The 21791-nt window shown below is 37.0% G+C and overlaps 1 protein-coding gene across 1 annotated transcript in view; it reads left to right on the forward strand.

Annotated features, from left to right (window-relative positions):
* Positions 1-21791, forward strand: part of LOC145689926 (ATP-dependent DNA helicase DDX31) — a 379619-nt gene that overhangs the window by 63387 nt on the left and 294441 nt on the right. The window contains exons 5-8 of the mRNA XM_081764280.1: positions 6980-7200; positions 10935-11187; positions 13772-13963; positions 21355-21414. Coding sequence (XP_081620406.1) covers positions 6980-7200; positions 10935-11187; positions 13772-13963; positions 21355-21414 — 726 coding nt within the window. The remainder of the gene's footprint in view (positions 1-6979; positions 7201-10934; positions 11188-13771; positions 13964-21354; positions 21415-21791) is intronic.

Consider the following 21791-nt stretch of genomic DNA (forward strand, 5'->3'; position numbering starts at 1 on the left):
GAATCTAAGAATTTCTCTTATGTTTTATTTTAATTTTATTTTGTTTCAAAAAGAGGGTATGGAATATTTTGAAGTAAAAATACTACATACTATTTTGCTGGTTATTTGTGTATTCTTTAAAAAGAAGTGTTTACTTTTAGGGTTGGCTGGTTTACACCAACTTTTTTTTTAATAACTGGTTTAAACCACAAAAATAAAAAGAATGAAAAATGCGAATCGTGTGAACTTCATGGTAACGTTTCCAGATATCAAACCACCTGCAATAGTTTTATTTCCCTTTCACCTTTTAATCAAGGTGTCCCATGTTCAATTCTTGGTCGAACCACAAACCTTCTTTCATGCGTAACCCAAGTAGCGGTTCGGATGTCAGTTTAAGCGAAAGTCTTCTCCTTGATAACCTCGGTATTTCGTAAGGATGTTAAGCTTAAATATACGAAACAAACCAAATTGTATATTTCTGCATGCCTAAATGCGTGTTGTTTTATAAAGAAGCCAATATTGCTTAAATATATTGATAGAAATTGGCAAAATTTATCGATTGCCTACGTAGCTTCCAACATTAGCTTGGATTGGACTTTCAATGATATCTACGTACCGGTACTAAATTTGTAATTTAATAACTCAGTTTTAGCGTACTGATTATGGTACGTTGACCTTTAAATTTTACATGCAAAGCAATAACAGGATTTTCCCGTTATTGTCTTACATTTCAAGTAATGACGGGATTTTCCCAATGGCTAGGGCGGGAGATTCTCAACTTAAGAAATTTACTGACCGCACTTCTTTAAGCTTATGGGAGTTCTTGCGGCATAACCCCGCTGTTGCATAATAACATCAAGGCGAAACAAACGTATTTCTGTGAATATGTAATATAAATACATAAAGCAAAAAATCTAAGCCAAAAAATCCTGGTTTAAACATCCCCCAAAAAACGGGTTTTTGGTATTTTCAAAAACAACCACAGTTCTTTCCAACTCTGCTATCTTTTGTATATAGGAGGTTAAAAAATTCTTATTATATACATTGGTTAATCCTGTGGAATTCATAATGTAAATATGTTGAAGAAAAAATGTTTGAAATATTTTTTCGAAATTCATAGTTTATTTTCGATGTTTTATATTATTATCAGCATCAACCACTAATTAAATAATTTTTTGTGTTATAGAGAAGCGATACAAAATCTGTTTTATCAATTTAAAGCATTATTTTGAAAAAAGCCCAAAATTTCCGAAGCAAAGCAGAAAAAACCGAGTTTTTTTCCAAAAAAGCCGGTTTTTTTCCGAGCCCTTGCATCTCTAATGGCAACTCATGAAACCAGAGCCACACTAAAGGATACATATCGTAACGTACAATATTATAGGTATAAAATGAATATTGTGCTTTTGTGATTGTGCGCACTTATCAATGACGAAAATACGGCATGGGTATTTGAATATGTACCAGATTACAATTACATAAAATAAATTCTAAATTAGTAAGCATCCCTATTGCGAAAAAAGTCTTGTCTCCATCCATTGACCTATTCCTATTCCCAGGGGGGCGCGGTGACTCAGTGGTAGAGCGTTCACCTCCGGTGCTTGGGGTCCGTAGTTCGATCCCAGCTCACGCCGTGTGGACTTTGTGGTGGACAAACACCGTGCTCGTGGGTTTTCTGGGGTTCTTCCATTTCCTCCCACTTTCTTCATTTCACCATTTCACTCATCTCTCATCATCACCGTCTCCTTTAGCCTAACCGGCATAAGCGTGGGACGTAAAACTTAAAGATTTCATATTCCTATTCCCCGATATTCGAACATCTCTTTCATCTTCGTTGGAGATGATGATGTTTATCACACTGTGAGTATAAATAGAAATTAAAATTAAAACATATTAAAAAGTTCAGACCTATTGGAATTCGAATCCGGGACTTTTGGGTAAAAATCTAATGCGGTAACTACTTACCTATGCCAATCAGTTAGTGCATTTGATATTGCACAAAAACTATTAGCTAGTTAAAAATCTTTCATGAAAGTCAGACGAGATACTAAGGTCCGTATGACTATCATTAATTGAGTTAATTAATTCTTTTCATCAAATGTTAACTTTAAGCCAATTGTTATTACAGTGTAATTATATTATTATTATTATTATTATTATTATTATTATTATTATTATTATTATTATTATTATTATTATTATTATTAACGAATATTCTAATTCCTATCATTTCACAGATTCAACCTGTTTTATATCAGTTATGGTGACGTAAAAGAAAATTTGATGTGTGCAAAAAGTACGTTTATACATGTAACTTTCAATTATTCGTAGCAAACTCAGTCGTATCCAACTGTGAACAAAACCTAATGTGCAACAGAATACTACTTTGCACAAAGGAAGTAGTTCAAACGGTTTCGATGAATAATTTGTTACATATCCGGTTTTGTGTTCAAATTAGGGATGCGCACGAGTGGAGACATGTCTCGAATCTCGACTCGAATTTGAATCGAGGTTCGAGTCGAGACACACTTTGTAAAATTCGAGACGAGTCCAGACTCAGTTCAGTTAATTAAAACTAATAATTAATATCGTGATATTTGATTGTACTTCAAATATAATAATAATATTTGATTATCTAGTTTGTATAAAACTATTATCCGTAGCCCATATCTAGTTCGTATAAAACTATTGCGATAAAGTGGACTTCATAAATTCACTGAATGAGCAATTGACAGTCTATAGTAATTTAGCATAGTTATAGTTATAATTATTGTGTGTGTGTGCAATGTGGTGCCAACTCTCTCCAGCCACCTATCAAGGATCATTGCGTCCATGCCAAGACGCGTCGCCGTTGTTATCCGTGTCAAAGGTGGACATACTGACAATTGGGTAGGTAGTCATAATGTTCTGGCTGATGTGTGCGTATATTTTAACTCGTATATTTTGTCTCGACTCGAATTTCATATTTTCGAGTCGAGACAGAAACATATTTTCGAGATCTCGACTCGTGCGCATCCCTAGTTCAAATCCTGGAATAGATAAGTTGTTTTTTCATTGCGTGCTCCGAACTGGAGCACTTAACGGGGAGACTAAGGACATTTCTTTGAGTAATCCTTTGATAACTCCTTCCCTTCCAAATTCGATTAGGAAACAATATACACATTGTAAATGTAAAAAGCAATAGCTGAAAACAAGGTATTAAGATTTTTTAGAGTAAATCTTTATTTGTGTGTGTACACACTCCATTTATGACTTAGCTTATCAAACACTTCGTCATTTACTTTGTAATGCCCCGAATTACCTTTTTTTTTTTTAAAAAAAAAAATAGAGTTGTTCCATGTATTTTTGTTCTACATAGCAATTAGATTTTCTCCTTTTTACGAAAATTTGACAAGGTTCAAACTTCAACTTTAATGACCCATGACTCGAGGACCAAGGGCCAGGTAAACTATAATATTTAGTATGTATATACCAAGCTCGTCAAGCTTGTTTACATCAGGATTTTCTATACATCCACCTGGGTTTTTCAGCTTTTTATTAGCATATTATTAGTATAAGGCCCCGTAAGTGTAGTGGTTAGAGCGTTGGACTCATGTCCACGTGGTCTCGGCCGAGGTTTCCCAACTATCGGCATCCATCGAGTATCGTGAGAACACTGGGGAGTTGCGCGAATAAAAGACATGACGATCACTGTTGAGAAAGCTCCCGAATCTCCTGTTAAAAACAGAGGCGCAACGTACTGATCACGTGTTCGTTTCGTCGCTAAGCTGGACATAGTCACTAACAGATGGCGTTAGAACAGGTTCAATTACACCATGAACTGTTATGCCGGTGGTCACTTTTTATTAATTGGTATAACCAATGGTGTCATTCAGCCGGTTCGCCCAAACTAGTTGTTAAAAATTTCTCAGGCACCTGGAACCGGTTGTAAAAGTCTCTCTTTACCTCTAGGTCCAATGCTTATGAAAAAAATCAATTCTGTAGTACTATTTTTGAAAACCTATATGCAAAATATCAATATAAAAATGCTGTATGACTCTATCGTAGCCAATATTATTAGTGTCATTGGAATAAGTAATAGTAATAATAATATAATCATGTAGTAATAATATTACTACTAAATCAATTTAATATACTGATCATGGAACCAGTTGTTAAATACTAATCATAAAACCGGTTGTTTAATGATTTAAATGACACCACTGGGTATAATCAAACTGCTGCTCATTGTGTGTGTTTTTTAAAAAATAATCTTGGTCTTTCATGGGCTAAATCTGACATTTCCTCGTTTTATTAAGATATCCTAGTATAACATTTAATAAATACTAAGACTATTCGAAGATAATTGTGAAATGGTTGAAAAAAAATCTCACCTTAGTGTGAGATAATTAAGGAACAAATTAATGTATGGATGATGTGTTTATTTGAAGTAAGATACGCAATTTTAAATTTAAAAAATGTAAATCAAAAAGCAATATATCTTGGAGAGAATACCAGCCTAGAATGTACAAATTATCGGTTTGGCCATTCTTGGTAGGAGGCTAAACATAGGAATATTTATATATATGTATTTATTTTGGCGTGGTGAACAAAGGTGGGTACAGTTGGAAGGAAACTCAAAGTTCAAACTTCCTCTGGTGTATGGGGTCCTTGCTTCGATCCCAGCTCGCGCCAAATGAGCTTTGTGATGGACAAACACCGTGTGCGTAGGTTTTCTCGGGTTCTCCCGTTTCGTCCCACTTTCTTCATTCCATCATTTTTCTCATTATCGCCATCTCCTTTATTCTAGCCGGCATAACTGTGGGACGTAAAACTTATAGATTTCATTTTTCCCCGAAGTTCGAACTTGGCATCACGAAAAATCGGTTTGAGCAGTTTTGGCATTTTTCAGTCGTAGTTCAATCTTGAACATTTCAGATGTGCAGTTGAACTCGGTTATAGCGACAGGAAAAGTACCTAAAAATAGTTTTGTTGTTATAAAACTAATAGGCCAAGTTGTTTAAATTAGTAATTAGATACCTATTGATTTTATATAGGGATGTAATATGAAGATTTGTTGAGTTACTTTCATAGAATTATTTTAGTAGTCTTGAGTTATGTTCATGGTTGTTGTATGATATGTAGTGAATACTTAGATGTGATTTGTAGTTGCTGTGTAATTAATTACCACCATTTGTATTTAAATAAAAGTGGTTGAATTGAGAACTGCTCGCAATGTGATTACATGTGATGAACGTTAGTAATACTAATTGCTTTGTCAAGATACAGATTACGTTTCATACGCATGATATATTTTGTGTATTCTGACAAGCTTGACTTAATTGGAGCTACTCAATTGGCTTGAGCCTTTCCATATTGGGAAATTAGCATTACAACAGTTGCAAATGAGTGTCATTGTAACCAAGACGTGTTAGTCTATATCAATATTAGGTATCCAAGGTTGGGACTAATTGAGCATTTGACCACACTCGATCAAGCCTAGATTACAAATATGAGGGGGGAACAGCGCTTATCTCTAATCCCCAGCCAGGTAAATTTATGGTGGGCAACATCGCAACCGTGGGTTTTCTCGGGGTTCTCTCGTTTCCTCCCACATTTTATTCCACTGATTCTGCCTTCATCATTCACATGCTGTAATCATTAGCCTCCCTTAGCCTAAAGGACATAATCGTGGGATGTTAAACTAAAATATTTAATTTACTTTTCATTTTAGAAGCGGGCACGTGTCCAGCGTTCTTGAAATTTTGTTTTAAGGTTGGAAGGGGAGCGTTTTCTATATCTTGTCTCCACATTGAAATCAACGCTATCTATTAGTTATAGTTTTACTCACGAGAAGAGAAATACGAAACGGGTAGATGGGGAATGCTTTTACAAACTAAAAACGAGGCGTGAAACATGACATTTCTTGAGTCTCGTGGAAAACATTAGTACACTCAAGTCTTTGGATCTCAAACACTGTTTCAGTACATGGTTCATAGTAAAAACTATAAATTCACGAAGTGATTGTACGAACAGATCACTTATTAACTTTCAAAGATACATAAGTCATTACACATTTTGATCCCTTCTTTTCTGGTTTTGTTGATCTTCCGAAATGTAACAAAAATAAAAGATGTTCTGAGAGAATTTCTAAGAAATGTGATCGTCACACGCAAGTCGTGTTCAACATCGTTAATAGTATAGTAACATTAAGAGTCTTCATCCCGGCGAAATTAAAATACTGCTAATTTTACAGTAATTATGTGATATCTTCAAATAGATAAAAGATAATTGAAATGTGGAACAAGAGCGCCCTAGACAATATTATTTTACATGAGAAACCGTTATCACGACTCACTTATCTGCTTGCGATTTCGAGCCATTTTGAAAATCGGCATTTATTTTCGCGTTTCTAAACAGCTGAAAACGGAAAGCTACTAGGTGACTTGTGGTAACGGTACCTCATGCAAAATAATATTGTCTAGGGCGCTCTTGTTCCATATTTCAATTATCTTTTATCTGTTTGAAGATATCACATAATTACTGTAAAATTAGCGGTATTTTAATTTCGCCGGGATGAAGAAGACTCGTAATTGTAGTCCAATGTAGTCAAGTTGCAAGATTGGCAAGTGGTCAATTTATAGAATAAAAAGTGATAGTAATTCATATCTTATGAATGGGACCGCGGTGGCTCAGTGGTAAATCGTTCACCTCTGGTGCTTGGGGTCCCGGGTTCGATCCCAGCCTCGGCCAAGTGAACTTTGTGGTGAACAAACACCGTATGCGTGGGTTTTCTCGGGGTTCTCCCGTTTCCTCCCACTTTCTTCTTTCCACCATTTCATTCATTACTCATCAAAACCGTCTCCTTTAGCCTAACCGGCATATCCGTGGGACGTAAAACTAAGAGATTCATATCTTATGAAGTAAATGCAAGTCTTACTAAAATGAAATGAATTCGGAAGTTAGGAGGTGAAATTAAGAAGTTTTACTTTATGTTGTTTGTATTTTTTAATTTTTTTTTCAGTCTTTCACGTGGGTAGTACCAGGTTGTTTCGTAGGTGGTGAGAAAAGGAAATCCGAGAAGGCTCGTTTGAGGAAAGGAATCAACGTGCTGGTCTCAACTCCAGGCAGACTGATTGATCATATTAGTCACACAAAGTCCTTGAAACTGGATCAGATTCAGTGGTTGATACTGGATGAAGCTGACAGAATGCTCGATATGGGCTACGAAAAGGATATTGCAAGGTAGGTAATGGTTATTAATTCCAGTTATGAATAAGAACGAAATTATAAAGCAATGTGTCGAATTTCATACCCATTGAAGCCGAACTTTGCATATAAAGAACCTAACGCGAATGCCACTATAGTGACCGCAGGGGCGGATCCAGGACGGACTTCTGGGGGGGGGGGTTGTAATACTGCTACTTAGAACTACTGTTAAGAGCTCCAAACTCTGGGATGGGTTTTTATTTATATGTAAAATAAGAAAGTTTCCTCTTCTGGAGGGGGGGCGCTCGCTCTGATCGCCCCCCTGGATCCACCCCTGAGTGACCGTGATGACTCGTAAAGCCTGAACTATACACGAATCATAGGAACTGCTTTGCCTTAGGTGTTATGCATCGGAAAATTTCGGTTCGATTCGTGGAGATGATCTCCGAACGCAAACTTGAGAAAAAACTGAATCAGCAGAAGGGCACCAACAACGTTGCGAAACTTACAGAACATGGCAAACGAATGAAAAAACAGCACTTAAAGAACTGTAACACGAACACTAACAATTACTGTATTTGAATTAAACAGTAACTATAATAACAGCAAATATATAAAACCACGACAAGAACAAAAAATAAATAAAAAGAAACTTAGTGGCAATCCGACAACATTTCACCCTCAGGAGATGACACTGGCAAAATTTCACGGATAGGGATTGACGACCGGGACACACCCTTGCGTTTCATTGAGTAGTGAAATTGGTAGATTTAGGTCGAGGTTCACGACTCTTCGCGGTCACTGTAGTAAAGAGTGCCATGCTCAGATAAATTACTAACTGCGCTTTTTATATTAATTTGAGGTTCTTAAATCCATGGGGTCATAAGAAAGATAATCTTAAATTAGGGAACTTTGAGGTAGAACTTATACCAATGGTGAAAGTGGTTATGGTTGAATGCGTTTCTAATTGTGCTTTTTATATTAAGTAGAGGCCGCTGAATGCAATCAGATTATTTTCAAACATATCTGCCCATGAGATCACGCAAAAAAATGACCTCAAAATTGCGATCTTTTAAACTATCGTTTGTGAAAATGGCAAAACCTTGGATACGTTTCTAATTGCGCTTTTTTTTTTTTTTTTTTACTACTTTGATTATATTGAATCCAGTCTATTTTTCAGCAACCCATCTATGGAGTTACGAGAAAAATGGTGTCAAATTTGGAATATATAAAAAATATAAACTTTGGTAAAGACAGTAGAGAGGATCACGCGAAATGTAGGTATGGGATTTGGATAGCCACCGTTAATACGTTATCGGATTAACTCCTCTAACAATCGCCGAGATAATAAACTATAGCTATCTATTGTGGAAAAAGCAGAATTAAAAAAAAGTCACTTACCTGTATGTGATATAGGATATAGAGAGCCACCGTTAAATTCGCCGTTATCCTCTGAATTGTTAACGAATTGATCCCATTAACGAACTCGCCCGAGGTAATCGTTGTAGCTATCTATCGCGAAAACGGGATTCAAAAATTCTCTTACGTGCATGGAATATGGGCTATGGTGGCCATCGTTAAAGTAGCCGTTATTCGTTAATACCTTACGAGATTTACTCCACTTTGAACTCAGCCGAGATAATCGCTCTAGCTATCTGTTGAAAAACAATTAAAAAATTTGCTTACATCCATGGAATATAGGCTGTAGATAGATAACCACCGTTATCCGTTAATATGTTAATGGATGGACTTCATTAACAAACTCGGCTGAGATAATTGCTCTAGCTATCTATTGCAAAAACAGAATTCAAAAATTAGCTTATATGTATGAGGTATAGGCTATAGTAGCCACCGTTGAAGTAGCCGTTATTCGTTAATACCTTAACGGATTGACTCCACTTTGAACTTAGCTGAGATAATCGCTCTACCTGTCTATTGCAAACAACTGAATTAAAAAATTTGCTTACATAAATGGGATATAGGTTATGGATAGCCACCGTTAAAGTCGCCGTTATTCTTTAATACGTTAATGGATCGAGTACATTATCGAACTTGGCTGAGATAATAACTCTACCTTTAAAGAAAACAGAATTTTAAAAAATTCGCTTGCATGCATGGGATACGAGCTATAGATAGCCACACGTAATAGCCAGGCGCTGCACCCACATTTCCAGTGTTTCCGCCATATATATATCTCACATGTTACAAACTAAGTGTTTCCATTATTTTGGTAACTATCTGTATACAAGAAACTGTTACTGTTTCATAACCCTCTTCCGTATTACAATCAGTGTATCAGTTCGGAAAAGCGATCAATGGAAGTTTAATATTGTCAGAAACGGAATGTCCACTCGACGTTGCTCAATAATCAAGGGGTTATTGGGGATATGAGCCAGACTTAAATAGAAGGAAAAATAGGGAGAAGAAAAGATCGGTTGGTTGGTTGTTGAGTTGATTTGTAGCATCGCATTCAACAGCGAGGATATATGATACGTGAACTTACAGTGTAACGTGAGATCCAAACCATATGAGCTTCCGCTGGGAATCAAACTCAGTTCTCTCACAATGAAGACGTGAGATACCATACGGTGCGCTACCCATAGAGCTACGAGCGAGTTCCGGAGAGAAAAGAGGCATTTTACATAAACTTGAGCACAGTGCCTGGTTTACAGAATGTACCTTGACGAATATTTGGATGTTTCCTGACCTTGATAGCAATCGCTTCGTTATAGGGCTCAAGCAGACTTCTTTTCGGTACGGAAAACTGGTAAAGGCTTTCTGGATAAACTTCTTGGGCTTGGAGACCGCTGGGCCTTTGGGTGGACCCTGTAACAGACTTTCCTATAGTTGGATCTCTGGTAATTGTCCCTGACTTGGATCGTGGCACCACTTTCTTCTTCTTCTTCTTCTTCTTCACACACATGTGAGAATCTTTTACTAGAATATCGTTCCCACCAGCACTTAGAGTTCTGCACGGACCGGAATTTTTTACCCGGGCCCAGCCCGGCCCGTGAGTTTATAAAGTGAGGCCCGACCCGAGTTCGAAATATGTTTTAGCATTTAGACCCGAGTCCGGCCCGAGCTCGTACGATAATCAAATGAGCCCGAAATAAGCCCGAATTGCAAAACTTAATAATTAACGCAAAATTGTATTTTTATTTACAGCAATTAGAGGTTTAATTTTGCAGTTGTACTTTAATAGTTCTTCAGAAAGAATGCTGCAATAAATATCGTTCTATAGTATATTTACAAAGTTAGACCCGAAAAGGCCGGAGAAATGTGGTTGTTACGGCCCGAGCCCGGCCTGAGTCCAACGTAATATATGCTTTGTAGGCCCGAGCTCGGCCCGCGGAAACTTCTACCAGCACTATCGATCTCTCCCTGACGAATACCACTCTCAATTCATTCTGTAATGTGTTTCCTAAAACCAGGTCTTCCAACTATCTTAAACCATCAGGAAATCAAAACGAAAGGATAGCAAAAGACGGTTCCTAATTCTTAAGAAACAAGAAAGAGGGGAAATGTATTTCGAGTTAGCATAAAAGAATTTATCATCGTTTCGTACAAATTTTGTAAAAAAAAAAAAAAAAAAAAAAAAGTGTGTGTCAGTTTACATGGATATTCCTTCCATGTACTTCCATGTAGAGACCGTAACTACAGGGCGTTTCAGAGTTTTCTATCCATCTGTATTGGTCCAATGGTCCATAATATTTAGTACCTTCAGAACATTATTATAACGTTATTTTTTATTATTTCTTTTTATTTTACAGCATAATTGACGCTCTTAATAAACAACAAACGAAACACCGCCAGACCGTAATGCTGTCGGCCACATTAACAACCCAAGTTGAAACATTAGCTGGAGTAAGTTTGGTGAAACCTGTGTTTCTAGATGCTGCACATACTAAAGACATGGAGAATGACGCATTGATAGTCCCAGAAAACCTTTCTCAATATTATATTTTGGTTCCGGCGAAATTGAGGCTTGTGACGTTGGCGTCCTTCATCATTTGGAAGTGCAAGGTAAGTCAAAATTGTATGAAAAGTTGAGATGACGTAAAAGTAAATAAAAAATATATTATGCTAGTTTTTTATAATTTGATTGAGATATCGAGAAGATTTTTTCTATTCCAAATATGCTTGGACCAAAGTTTATCCTAATGTTATTTTTTTCCCCTGAGTGTCGAATTTCTCTCTCAAACTTGAGCCCAAAGAAAGAAAGAAAGAAAGAAAGAAAGAAAAAAGAAAACTTTTCGATTTTAATTTTTCCAATATACCTTCCTTTGCTTTAGAGAAATCTACTTAGGACTCGTCAGGTATATACTTCACATGGATACCTAATTTTTTAGACCAGTTTGAACTCCTCACAGTCAGTATTGCCAACTAGGAAAATTATTATTTTCTCATTTTTCGATCAAAAAATTCAATATTTTCGAAATTTATAAATCCGTACTTATAAGTACGAACACAAGTCAACTTACGTCAGTCAAACATCAGTCCCTACTGAACAAAAGCAAGTATAGATCGTTACAATTGGGTGAGGTTCTAATCTTTCATTTTCTTTACTTTTCTGTTTACCATAATTATTTTTTTTTATTACAAACTTCGTTTCTTACAATTAGATATCGACATACTCCTAGAATCTATTAGTGGTATACCAAAGTTTATTTTAAGATGCGTTTTTGTAGTAGCAATGTTTCCAGCCACAGAAAATTTTAATATCCAATTTTAGGGGATTTTTTAAAATCTCATTTTTCCCTCTATAATTTCCCTCTTATTGGCTACATTCAAACAAGCGTACCAGCAACTGAAAGCCTAATCCCTGGCCTACACAACGCACCACAGAAAATTTCAATTGGATAATTAGGGGAAGTATAGTTGTGGTTTACAGTAGACCTTGTTCTCTAAGTGGAAAAAAAATTGTAATTTTCTTAGGTAGAATGAGATATTTTTAAAATTACGTGCTTTTTTTTTTTTTTTAATTAGGTATCGACATAATATTTCGAGGATATATTAATAGTATACCGAAGTTTATTTTATGATGATTTGCGGCAGTGTTTCCATCCATGAAAAAAAATTAATTCCCGATTTTAGGTTGAAACATCGAAAAAAAATCCCATTTTTCACTGTAATTTTCCTCTTGTTTGCTCATTGAAACAAACGTACCAGTATATGAAAGCACCATACAAAATTTCAATAGGTTAATTAGGGAAGTTGCAACACCTGCATAACCTTTGAATTTTGCTTCTGAGGCGGAGTTGAGTTGAGGCGGAGTTTAACGTCCCTTTCAGCAGTGAGGCTATATGAGACGGGACCTACTGATTAACGTGGAATCCGAACTGCATGAAATCCCGGTCGGAGCTTCTGAAGTAGAAAAGTATCAGCATTTTGTGTGTATGATGTGAGAGAATTTTTTTCTTTCAGTCTTTGTATGGCAGCCAGCAGCTTCACGCTTTCACTGTGCGTTGTCGACAGACAAAAGAGTTTTTTGAGATGAATTGGATTCATGTGGCAACACTGGTGCCAGCTCTAAAACATCTTACAATTCGGTTAGGGAATGTTTTGTAAATTTTCACCCCTATATTTCTCTCCAGTTGGAAACACTGCAATGAAACTAGAGCTATAAAATTGCCACATCCGTCTTCTAAAGCAACAAGGTCTTAACCATATCAATCGAGTAAATAGTCTTTGAGCTATAATTTATTAAATGAAAGTCTACGAAAACGTTAAAAAATGGCTGATCTTAAAAGGGTTTTCAAATTGTACGTAGGTACCTATATCAAAAACAAATTGTAGAATTTATTACTTATTAATTATAAATTACCTAGTTTTACTATAAAGAAGAAAACCATACTATAAAGAACTAACGACCGACCACTAGTAAAAGGTGACACGGTTCACTACATTTATAATTGCTGATCCTGAAATTAGTTTTAACAGCGCAATTAGAAATTTATCCACGCATGGACACTTTTTACTAGTGGGATGATCGTTAGTTTTTTTTTTTTTTTTTTTTTTTTTGCAGAAAATATGTTACAGAATAAAACTTATTATTTTAAATTTGACGTACCCCTAAGAAGTTGTTCCGTACCCCATGTTAAATACCTCTGATCTATTAGACGTGCTTTCATCTATAACGCTGTTTCCTCAAGGAAACAATGGGTTTTATTTTGTTTTGAGCCCTATGTATATTGACGTCATCTTGAAATTCTTCAACTGAAGTTAAAACTTTTACCTAAATGTCAGTCAATTTTCATTCATAGCTTTGTTGAGTTGCATGTAGGTCCGGCCTAGGTTGACTCAAAAAATAGCGCCATAGATTTTTTTCTTTATATCGTCGTCGTAGATAGTGTAATATGTTCTATGTCAAGTGTTTAGAAGAGCAATGAAACATGTTTGTGTGTTTGGCAATCTGCAAATAACTCTCTGGCTATTGGTGTGACGTCTATCACTAAGCTGCTGCCGGCGATTTTGTTACAAAATGAAGAAAAACGGACAGGACTTTTTTTTTGACATACGACATATTTCACTATCAATGACGATATGTGATGTTGAGTATTTAGTTTAAATCCACAAACTATTTCTTGTAATTTTTATTTTTTTCCAGTTTACGGAACATCGAAAGATGTTAATATTTTGTGCCACCCAAGATATGGTTGATTATCATACAGAACTGCTGTCCCGTATTCTCCGCGTGAAAGAAAAACATTTCGTTAAGAAGAACGTGAACGAAGAGTCGGAAGATATGGAGGAAGTAGATGTTGAATTTTTCAAGCTCCATGGAAGCATGACTCAGAGGGTAAGTACAGAAAAAATGTTGAATGTTGGGGTGTGGGCAGTGGTGCTATTTAGTCGGTTTTGCTAGAACCGATTGTTAAAATATTTCAAGTTCGTAGAACCGTTTGTTATACTCAGATATAAACACACACACACACACACATGTTTGATCTTGCTCAGTGATTCTCAACTGATGTATCGGGATACACTGGTGTGTCACGCAGTCCTGTAAGTTATGTCGCGAAATTTTAGAGTCGCGAAAAAAATCATGTAGAATTTAATAATAATTAGTTAAAAATCGCATCGTCAGCACCTCTAGCGGTAGCGATAATAGTCAGTGCTATATAGGTTCATTTTAAAAATCTTCACTATTATAATAAATATTATTATTATTATTTATAATAAAAATATCAAACGTGTCACAATATCCTGGATTTTCAGTAAACTGTATCGTGAGTCAAAAAAGGTTGAGAACCACTGACCTAGCCAAGAGTGAAAGAAAGAAGCCAAGCAAATTTGTGAAAACACTTCTGTAATTTTTCCGCTCGCTTGCATTGTCGTGAAAGCAAGCAACTTTCAATTGTTTCAATTCAATGGGCAGACACAAATTTGAATATGAATTCCAGGATTTTGCTCGAAATACTGGGATCTGCAAGTGAATGTGATACATATCTCAGGGCTAATAGCGAGTTACTTTTTTAACTAAAAGTTACTCTTTTCAAGTTGGACACTAAAAGTTACTTTTTTTTTTTCAAATTTGTCACTAAAAGTTACTTTTTTGGGAGGGAAAGTGACTTTTTCGTGTGATTTATGTTTTGCATTGGCAGTTTTCTAAGAAAAATATAAAAATAAATGGAAAAAGGTAGAAACTTGTTACTCTTACTCTTCTGAAAGCTTCAGTACTTGCTGCCACATGTGAAACAGTCAGCTTTATTCTCACTTCAGCTTTTTATTCTTTCTAAAGCACAGTGGATGGTTGGTGGATGCTTAAGCTCTCAAGGTGGGGTTGAGAACCCTTCTGTGTGTATTCTTTCTTCTATCATAATAGTCTTTTAGTTTTCTCTCGTAATAGTTAACGCTGCGCTCAACGTTGTGTGTGTGGGTTTGTGTGGTTCATCATGTTCGTCTTGTGTTATGCTTCTTGTATGTTGTTCTTAAGAGTAGGTGATGAATTTGAATATTTCATGGCTTTGAGAACTCTATTCGGAAATAGGCCAGAACTGGTTCCACTTACTTAGAAGCTTCTTACATCTGCTAAGTCTTCTTACCATAACTACAAAGAATACTTAGAAAACCTAAGAAACGAAGAAGCTCAAAAAGAAGAAGTAAAGAAGAAAAGATGAAACAATTAGGATTTAGATTTCTGGGCTTTCGGCATCTAAGGCCATTTAGCCCTTCACGATGACGTCCCTCGGTGAGCACACTACCCGGGGAAATGGAAGGAAGAAAGGATCGGGAAAGGAAGGAAGCGGCCTAGGACCTATAAGTTAGCTACCATCCCGACATTTGCCTGGTGTGAATGAGGAAAACCCAGGAAAACCTCATTCAGGATGGCTGGCCTGAAAAAGCGTGTTACATTTTTTCGACCGAGTAACCCCACCGGGAATCGAACCCGAGACCGCTCGCACCCAAGGCGAGAGCGTTAGCGACTACGCTACGCGGGGCCACAAAAGATGAAACAAAACAACAAACAAACAGAGAGGTAATGGAGAAATTGACAAAGAAAAAAAGGGGCACGATGATATTTTGTCACGTTTTGGTCACTTTTTCATGTGCTTTTGGTCACTTGTCAACTATTTACAAGAGACCAGACAACTATGAGCCCTGGTATATAATGTCTATTACGTGTGCTACCTACCTGTTTTTGAATGACTCCGTTTCTTTATTAGTTCCGGAGATATGCGCCTTCGAAGCAATGTGTACGAAATAGAATGGTCTTCGGTTGTTAAAAAACAGAATAGCATTACTAGGTGTAAAGGTGCCATTTCTGAGGGGAAAGTACACAGGTTTTGGTCTTGGGATTGACTGACTGATCTGAACCTTATTCGGTATTACTTCTACAGTTTTATTAGTCCCCGCTAAGCGGACTTTGTGGTGAACAAACTCTCTGTATGTGAGTTTTCTCGGGGTTCTCCCTTTCCCTCCCACGTTTGTCATTCCACCATTATCATTCATTTCATCATCACCGTCAGGGCCGCCCACAGGGGAGATGTATGGCGCAAGTTGAGCCATTGAGAAAAATTTTGGGGGGGATTTTACTCTACTTTCGAACTAGCAATTTTACTGTCGGAATAGCATTAAAACACGATTTTGAGAAGCTAATTTTCAAAAATTTTCCGGGGTAAACCCCCTTACCCCCTGCTTCGATACTCGATGAATGAAGTGCCGCGCAAGTAGCCGTATGAAAGGAAAGGTTGGTTCGTTTTAAGAGAGAAGGGCCGCCCACAAAAGGGATGAATGGCGCAAGTTGTGCCATCGAGAAAAAAATTGGGGGTAATAAAAAAAATTGGGGAAGAATTTTACTCTAATGTCGAATAAGTAATTTTGCTGTCGTCAGAAACATTGGAACACGATGCGATTTTTTTTTTAATCTCGAGAATGAATCCCCCTACCCCCTGCTTAGAAACTCTATGAATGAAGTACCACGCAAGTTGCTATATGAAAGGATGGCGCCAAGTTCTGGTGAACAACAGTTACAAACACTCAAGGAATCACTTTCAAATTTAGATTTGAAACTTGCCTATGTTGTCTGTTGAAAATTATAAAGTAGTTTGACATAATTGTGAGCTAGTGGTGACCATACAGACAACAGCCAAGTTTCAAATCTAAATTTGAAGTGAGCCAGTGAGTGTAACTTTTGTCCACCAGAACTTGGCGCCTATTTTTGTGATTTCAATTCTTTTTAAGGCCACTCGTACTTGGCTCTTTTACAGGAATGTTTTTTGTTGGATATCACTTCTTTTTGTAGGCTAATTTCGAGGATAACATTTTCTTTTGGTATCAAACTCAATAACTTGTAACTTGCGTCTTACTTTTCATGTACAAGGGAATTATATCAATATTTTTTAAAGAAAAAAATAATACTACTAATTGTAAAAAAAGAATACCTGTGCCATACACAGTGTGTAGATGATTTTATACCCTTCAATATCCTTATAGAACATATTTAGTATTGTACACTACCAAGACTACTAATAAAAGTAATGTCATTTTTATAATTACTACTGCCCCTACTACTACTACTACTACTACAAGCATTCTATACTACTACTACAGGAAATAAAAACAACAACAAAAATAACAATTACTAGTACTATAAAAACTACTGCTACACTGGGCAATTGTTTTTAGAGGACTTGAGTTTTGAGGATTAGTTTTGGAGGGGAGTGCGACATCACCTTTGGGGGGGATGGGCACCTCTGTGATCACCGTCTCCCTTATTCTCAGTGCATAACGAGGAATGTCAGACTAAAAAGAAAAGAATTTTTAACAGTAATTCCCAGTGTTACGTATGAGACGAGATGAGATATATTATAATTCTCGTCTCGTTTTTAAATGTTGTTATATCACACCGTTGGTGGACCTTCCATGACGCCGAAGGATTCTAATCACTCCTAGATGAAATTAAAAAGAAAATCAGGACATAAGTTTTGTACACAAATTTGCAAAACAGAGCTGAAAAAATCGAGACGAGGCGGGAAAAGCTTTCCGAGAATCGAAACGAGACGAGAATTTCGAAAAACAATTACGAAATTAGATGAGAAAAGCTTATTTCTCGTCTCTTCTTACTCGTGGACAACACTAGTGATCCTGTGGTCCTGCGTAGCGTAGTCGCTAACGCTCTCGCCTTCGGTGCGAGCGGTTTCGGGTTCGATTCCCGGTGGGGGCACTCGGTCGAGAAAGTGTAAAAAGCTTTTTCAGACCAGCCATCTTCAGTGAGGTTTTTCTTGGGTTTTCCTCATTCACACCGGGCAAATGCCGGGGTGGTGCCTAACTTATAGGTAGAGGCACGAGTTTTTCGCAATGCGCGCTAAAACGAAATGTGTCAGAATTAAGTAATTTTCAGTTTCTTGACGTTTTATGATATTCTGTGTGTATTTTAATTGGTTTCCATTGCGCGATAAAACGCGAAATTGGCAGTTTTGCGCGAAATTTCTAACAATACGCGAAATAACGCGAAATTTTAAAAATACTTTTTCATTAATTTAAAAACGCTAGTTTTCCGCTGACACAACGATAGAACGTGGCATGAAGGGTGCATTTTCAGTGATTCGGACATGGCTATAGAGAACATGTTGCGCGTTAGCTATCAGCATCGCGCTGGATGGGAAGTTCCGAAGTGATGATTGATTGTGGCTTACATATGTGTGGCTTTCAACAAGCAATGCCAATTGTAAGAGTTTTTTCCAAGTATGGACTGGTGATAAATGCGAACGTTCAACAATGAAGAAGGGGAAATGTGGAAACATGTAACATGCTTATGTTTAATACTTAAATGTAACTTGTGCCTTCAGACCATGTAATGTAACTATGTGTTTTCAGATGGCATCAAAACTTTCCTACTCATAGTAAGTTTAGTTACTGATTTTCCTTCAGTTTGATTTTTTTAAAAAATATAATTTTCTAAAAGTGAAATTTACAATGTCAAGTGAAATATTAAGTGTATTTTGTTTTTAGGTAATTAATGGTTTATTTCTGTAGTGATTATGAATAAAAGGAACAATTGTAAAAATGTCACGGGATATCTTTTCCACAAGAGCTACAAAATGTGAAACTTTACTTGGAAAATGCGACAAAACGCGAAATATGTAAAAACGAAACGCGAAACTTTCAAATTCTTAGTGCGAAAAACTCGTGGCCCTACTTATAGGTCCCAAGCCGTTTCCTTCCTTCCTTCCCTTTTCCCGGATAGTGTGCTCGCCGAGGGACGTCATCCCTCCAACGTGACGGGCTAACATGGCCATATGTGCCGAAAAGACCAGAAATCTAAATCCTAAACACTATTGAACCTTTTATGTCGTTTGTGGCTCAAATTGCTATAGTGATCAACATTAAAAACCGGAAATGGTTGATTTATACTATTTCCGGTTTGAGAATCACCTCCATCAAGAAACTTGATTCCTAGCTTCTGAACCTCTACATCCCAGCCAAAATTGATGATGATCCTTCTAATTGTTCTAGAAATTTCTTTGACTCCCGGTCAGACGGACACACACATAGAATATATATATACAAAGGATTTTTGGTAAAACGAAATTCTTAATAAAAAGGAATAATAATCGAGCGAAGTAGCTCAAGTGGTAGAGCGTTGGCTTGGCATTCGGGAGGGAGTGGGTTCGAATCCCGCTGCCGACCATCTTGACTGAGGTTTTCCAGGGTTTCCCTCAGTCATACCAGGCAAATGCCGGGATGGTACCTACTAAACAGGCCCTGGCCGATACCTTTCCAAATCCTTTCCATTGTTATTATTGTTGTTGGATATCCAGTGTAAAATGGCCTCTGAGCTGTATCTGGTAATTGTTAAATAAATAAAATAAAATAAATAAAATAATAATAAAATGAATGTTGATAATAGCATATGTCATGACGTTTGTGCCAGTGATCTAGATAAGAGTTATTTTATCAGGTACGTACATATTCGTATCTGCATATCCTGTGAATTGAGTATATTTGTGGTACACTGTAAAGGTTTGATTTATTGAGGGATTATACATAAAAACCTATTCCTGCATCTGTGTCTATTACCAATAACTATATTTTAGTATGCAATTAGGGTAGCTACAGATAGGGGACTTTTGGTTTTCCTAGTGTGAGCAGCAGGTGGATGACTTGGAAAGTGCAGAGGTAGTTCTTAAATTTACTGACCTGATTCACAGATCTTCTTCACCCTGCGGTATTTTCCTTTTTACCAGTTTCAATTTATTACCTTTTTGATCGCTCAGAGCAGCGTGGCCCATGCAGCTTCACTATGCGGTAGAAATAAGAAATCTGTTTTGCCGCCTGCCAACTCATCGGCTAGCGCCTGTTGTTTGATAAACGTTTTGTCTTGTAATGAGTTGTTGGATCTGGGTTCTTTTGTTGTGGCATGCGGTTTGTAAATCTTTCACTAATGCAGAAGAACTGTGGTGGACCCAGTAGGCAATAAGGATATTGTTTCAACCGAAACAACCCTCAAATTAACTTTAAATGCATGTATACGTATACCATTATATACCAGTGGATAAGATGTTGGTTACGCTTGAATGGTTAGAGTGTGTAGCGCCTTATTTCTGTCACAAATATACTTATTTCTGTTAGTGAATACTTTAAATTCTATGCCCTTAGTCAAACTACCTCTATTAAAATTGTTACATGAGTACCATAGGATTCTGAAACGTGTATTTTTGGATAGCGTACATTGATTTCTAAGTGAAGTCTTACTCGACTGCAGTAAGTCTCATAGTATTGGAGCTATGGACCTTTAAAATTGATTTTTTCATGTTTTCGGCAGCCTATAACTCCGAAATTATGGATTTCTGCATCCAGGTTGGTCTACATCCAGGCATGTGTAACATGTATAGTTATATGTCAGTTACACTGTTTCTCTCATAAAATCAGAAAACCAATGTACTACAGTAGTTCGCGGATCCACACAAATGCAACCGGATGTTTTTGTACACAATAGGAGATTGTCAGCCATATGAAATAATGAAAGAAGCATAAATGAGCTTGTGTTAGCCATCTGTCCTGATATTATATACAATTTTTAACTGGATGCTCTGTAACGTCACAGTTTTTGCTCCCATTCTTAACAAACCATACAGAGAGAACAAGGAGCAGTTAAGTGGTGACATGCAAACAAGAACATTGATGGGGTAGCCGATGGTTTTGCAGATACACCATCCATTACTACTCGCACACTGCCAAAGGGGACACGGCGGCTCAATTGTAGAGCGATTACCTTTGGCGCGTGAGGTCCTTGGTTTGATCTTCGACCAAGTAAATTTGTGGAGGACAACATCGTGTCTATGGGTTTTCTCATAGTACTCTCGTTTCCTCCCACACTTCATTCCACCAATTATTCTGTTATTCGCTTGCCTTAATCACCCGTCTCTCTCAACCTAATTTGCATAATCGTGCGACGTTAAACTGAAATATTTCATTTCGTACACTGCCAACATTTGTTTTATTCCTCTGTTTCGTCCCGTCCATCTACCTGTTACCTCTTTTCTTTCTCTGATTGTAAGAGCCTGCTCCTGCATGGATCGGACAGTTGAAATAACTGTGAGAGAATATAAATAGAAATAATGAAACATAGAGCATAAAGCAGTTCGTAACGAGATGGCCTTGAACTGCCAAATGTATAGAAATGCACTGTAACAAATTTATTTTAGTAAGTGATTTCTAATTGTATTTTCATTTTTTTTTCTGCAGGACAGAACAGATGTTTTCCGAACATTCAGAGAAGCTGAATCTGGTGTACTTCTGTGTACGGTAAGTACAATTGATTTAAATTATAATTGTTAAATGTAAGTGACTATCTGCAAGAGGCAATTAGAAGACTGCTTTGAATTTAAAAGTATCGTACTTCGGGCTACAAAGTTAGAAGTAGTGACGTTGGCCGATGCGCTAATCACTTTATTCTCCTATTGAACGTGCGCCATCTGAATGGTCATAGCCTTTCATGGACTGTAACACCAGGGCTTACGCGATATATAGGAATCGCTATTACAGTTGATAATGTTCGTATTCAATCTTGGAGCCTTCTTTCAGACTTCCACACTATTCTGTGTGCGGGAGGCCTTACTGGACGCCTATGTCCGTCTGTCGGTATGTGAACAGGTATCAGAGCAAAAACAGCAAGAGATAGT

Source organism: Thermobia domestica, chromosome 7 (genome assembly GCF_964235325.1).
Source record: "Thermobia domestica chromosome 7, izTheDome1.hap1.1, whole genome shotgun sequence".
In the NCBI taxonomy this organism is placed as follows: domain Eukaryota; kingdom Metazoa; phylum Arthropoda; class Insecta; order Zygentoma; family Lepismatidae; genus Thermobia; species Thermobia domestica.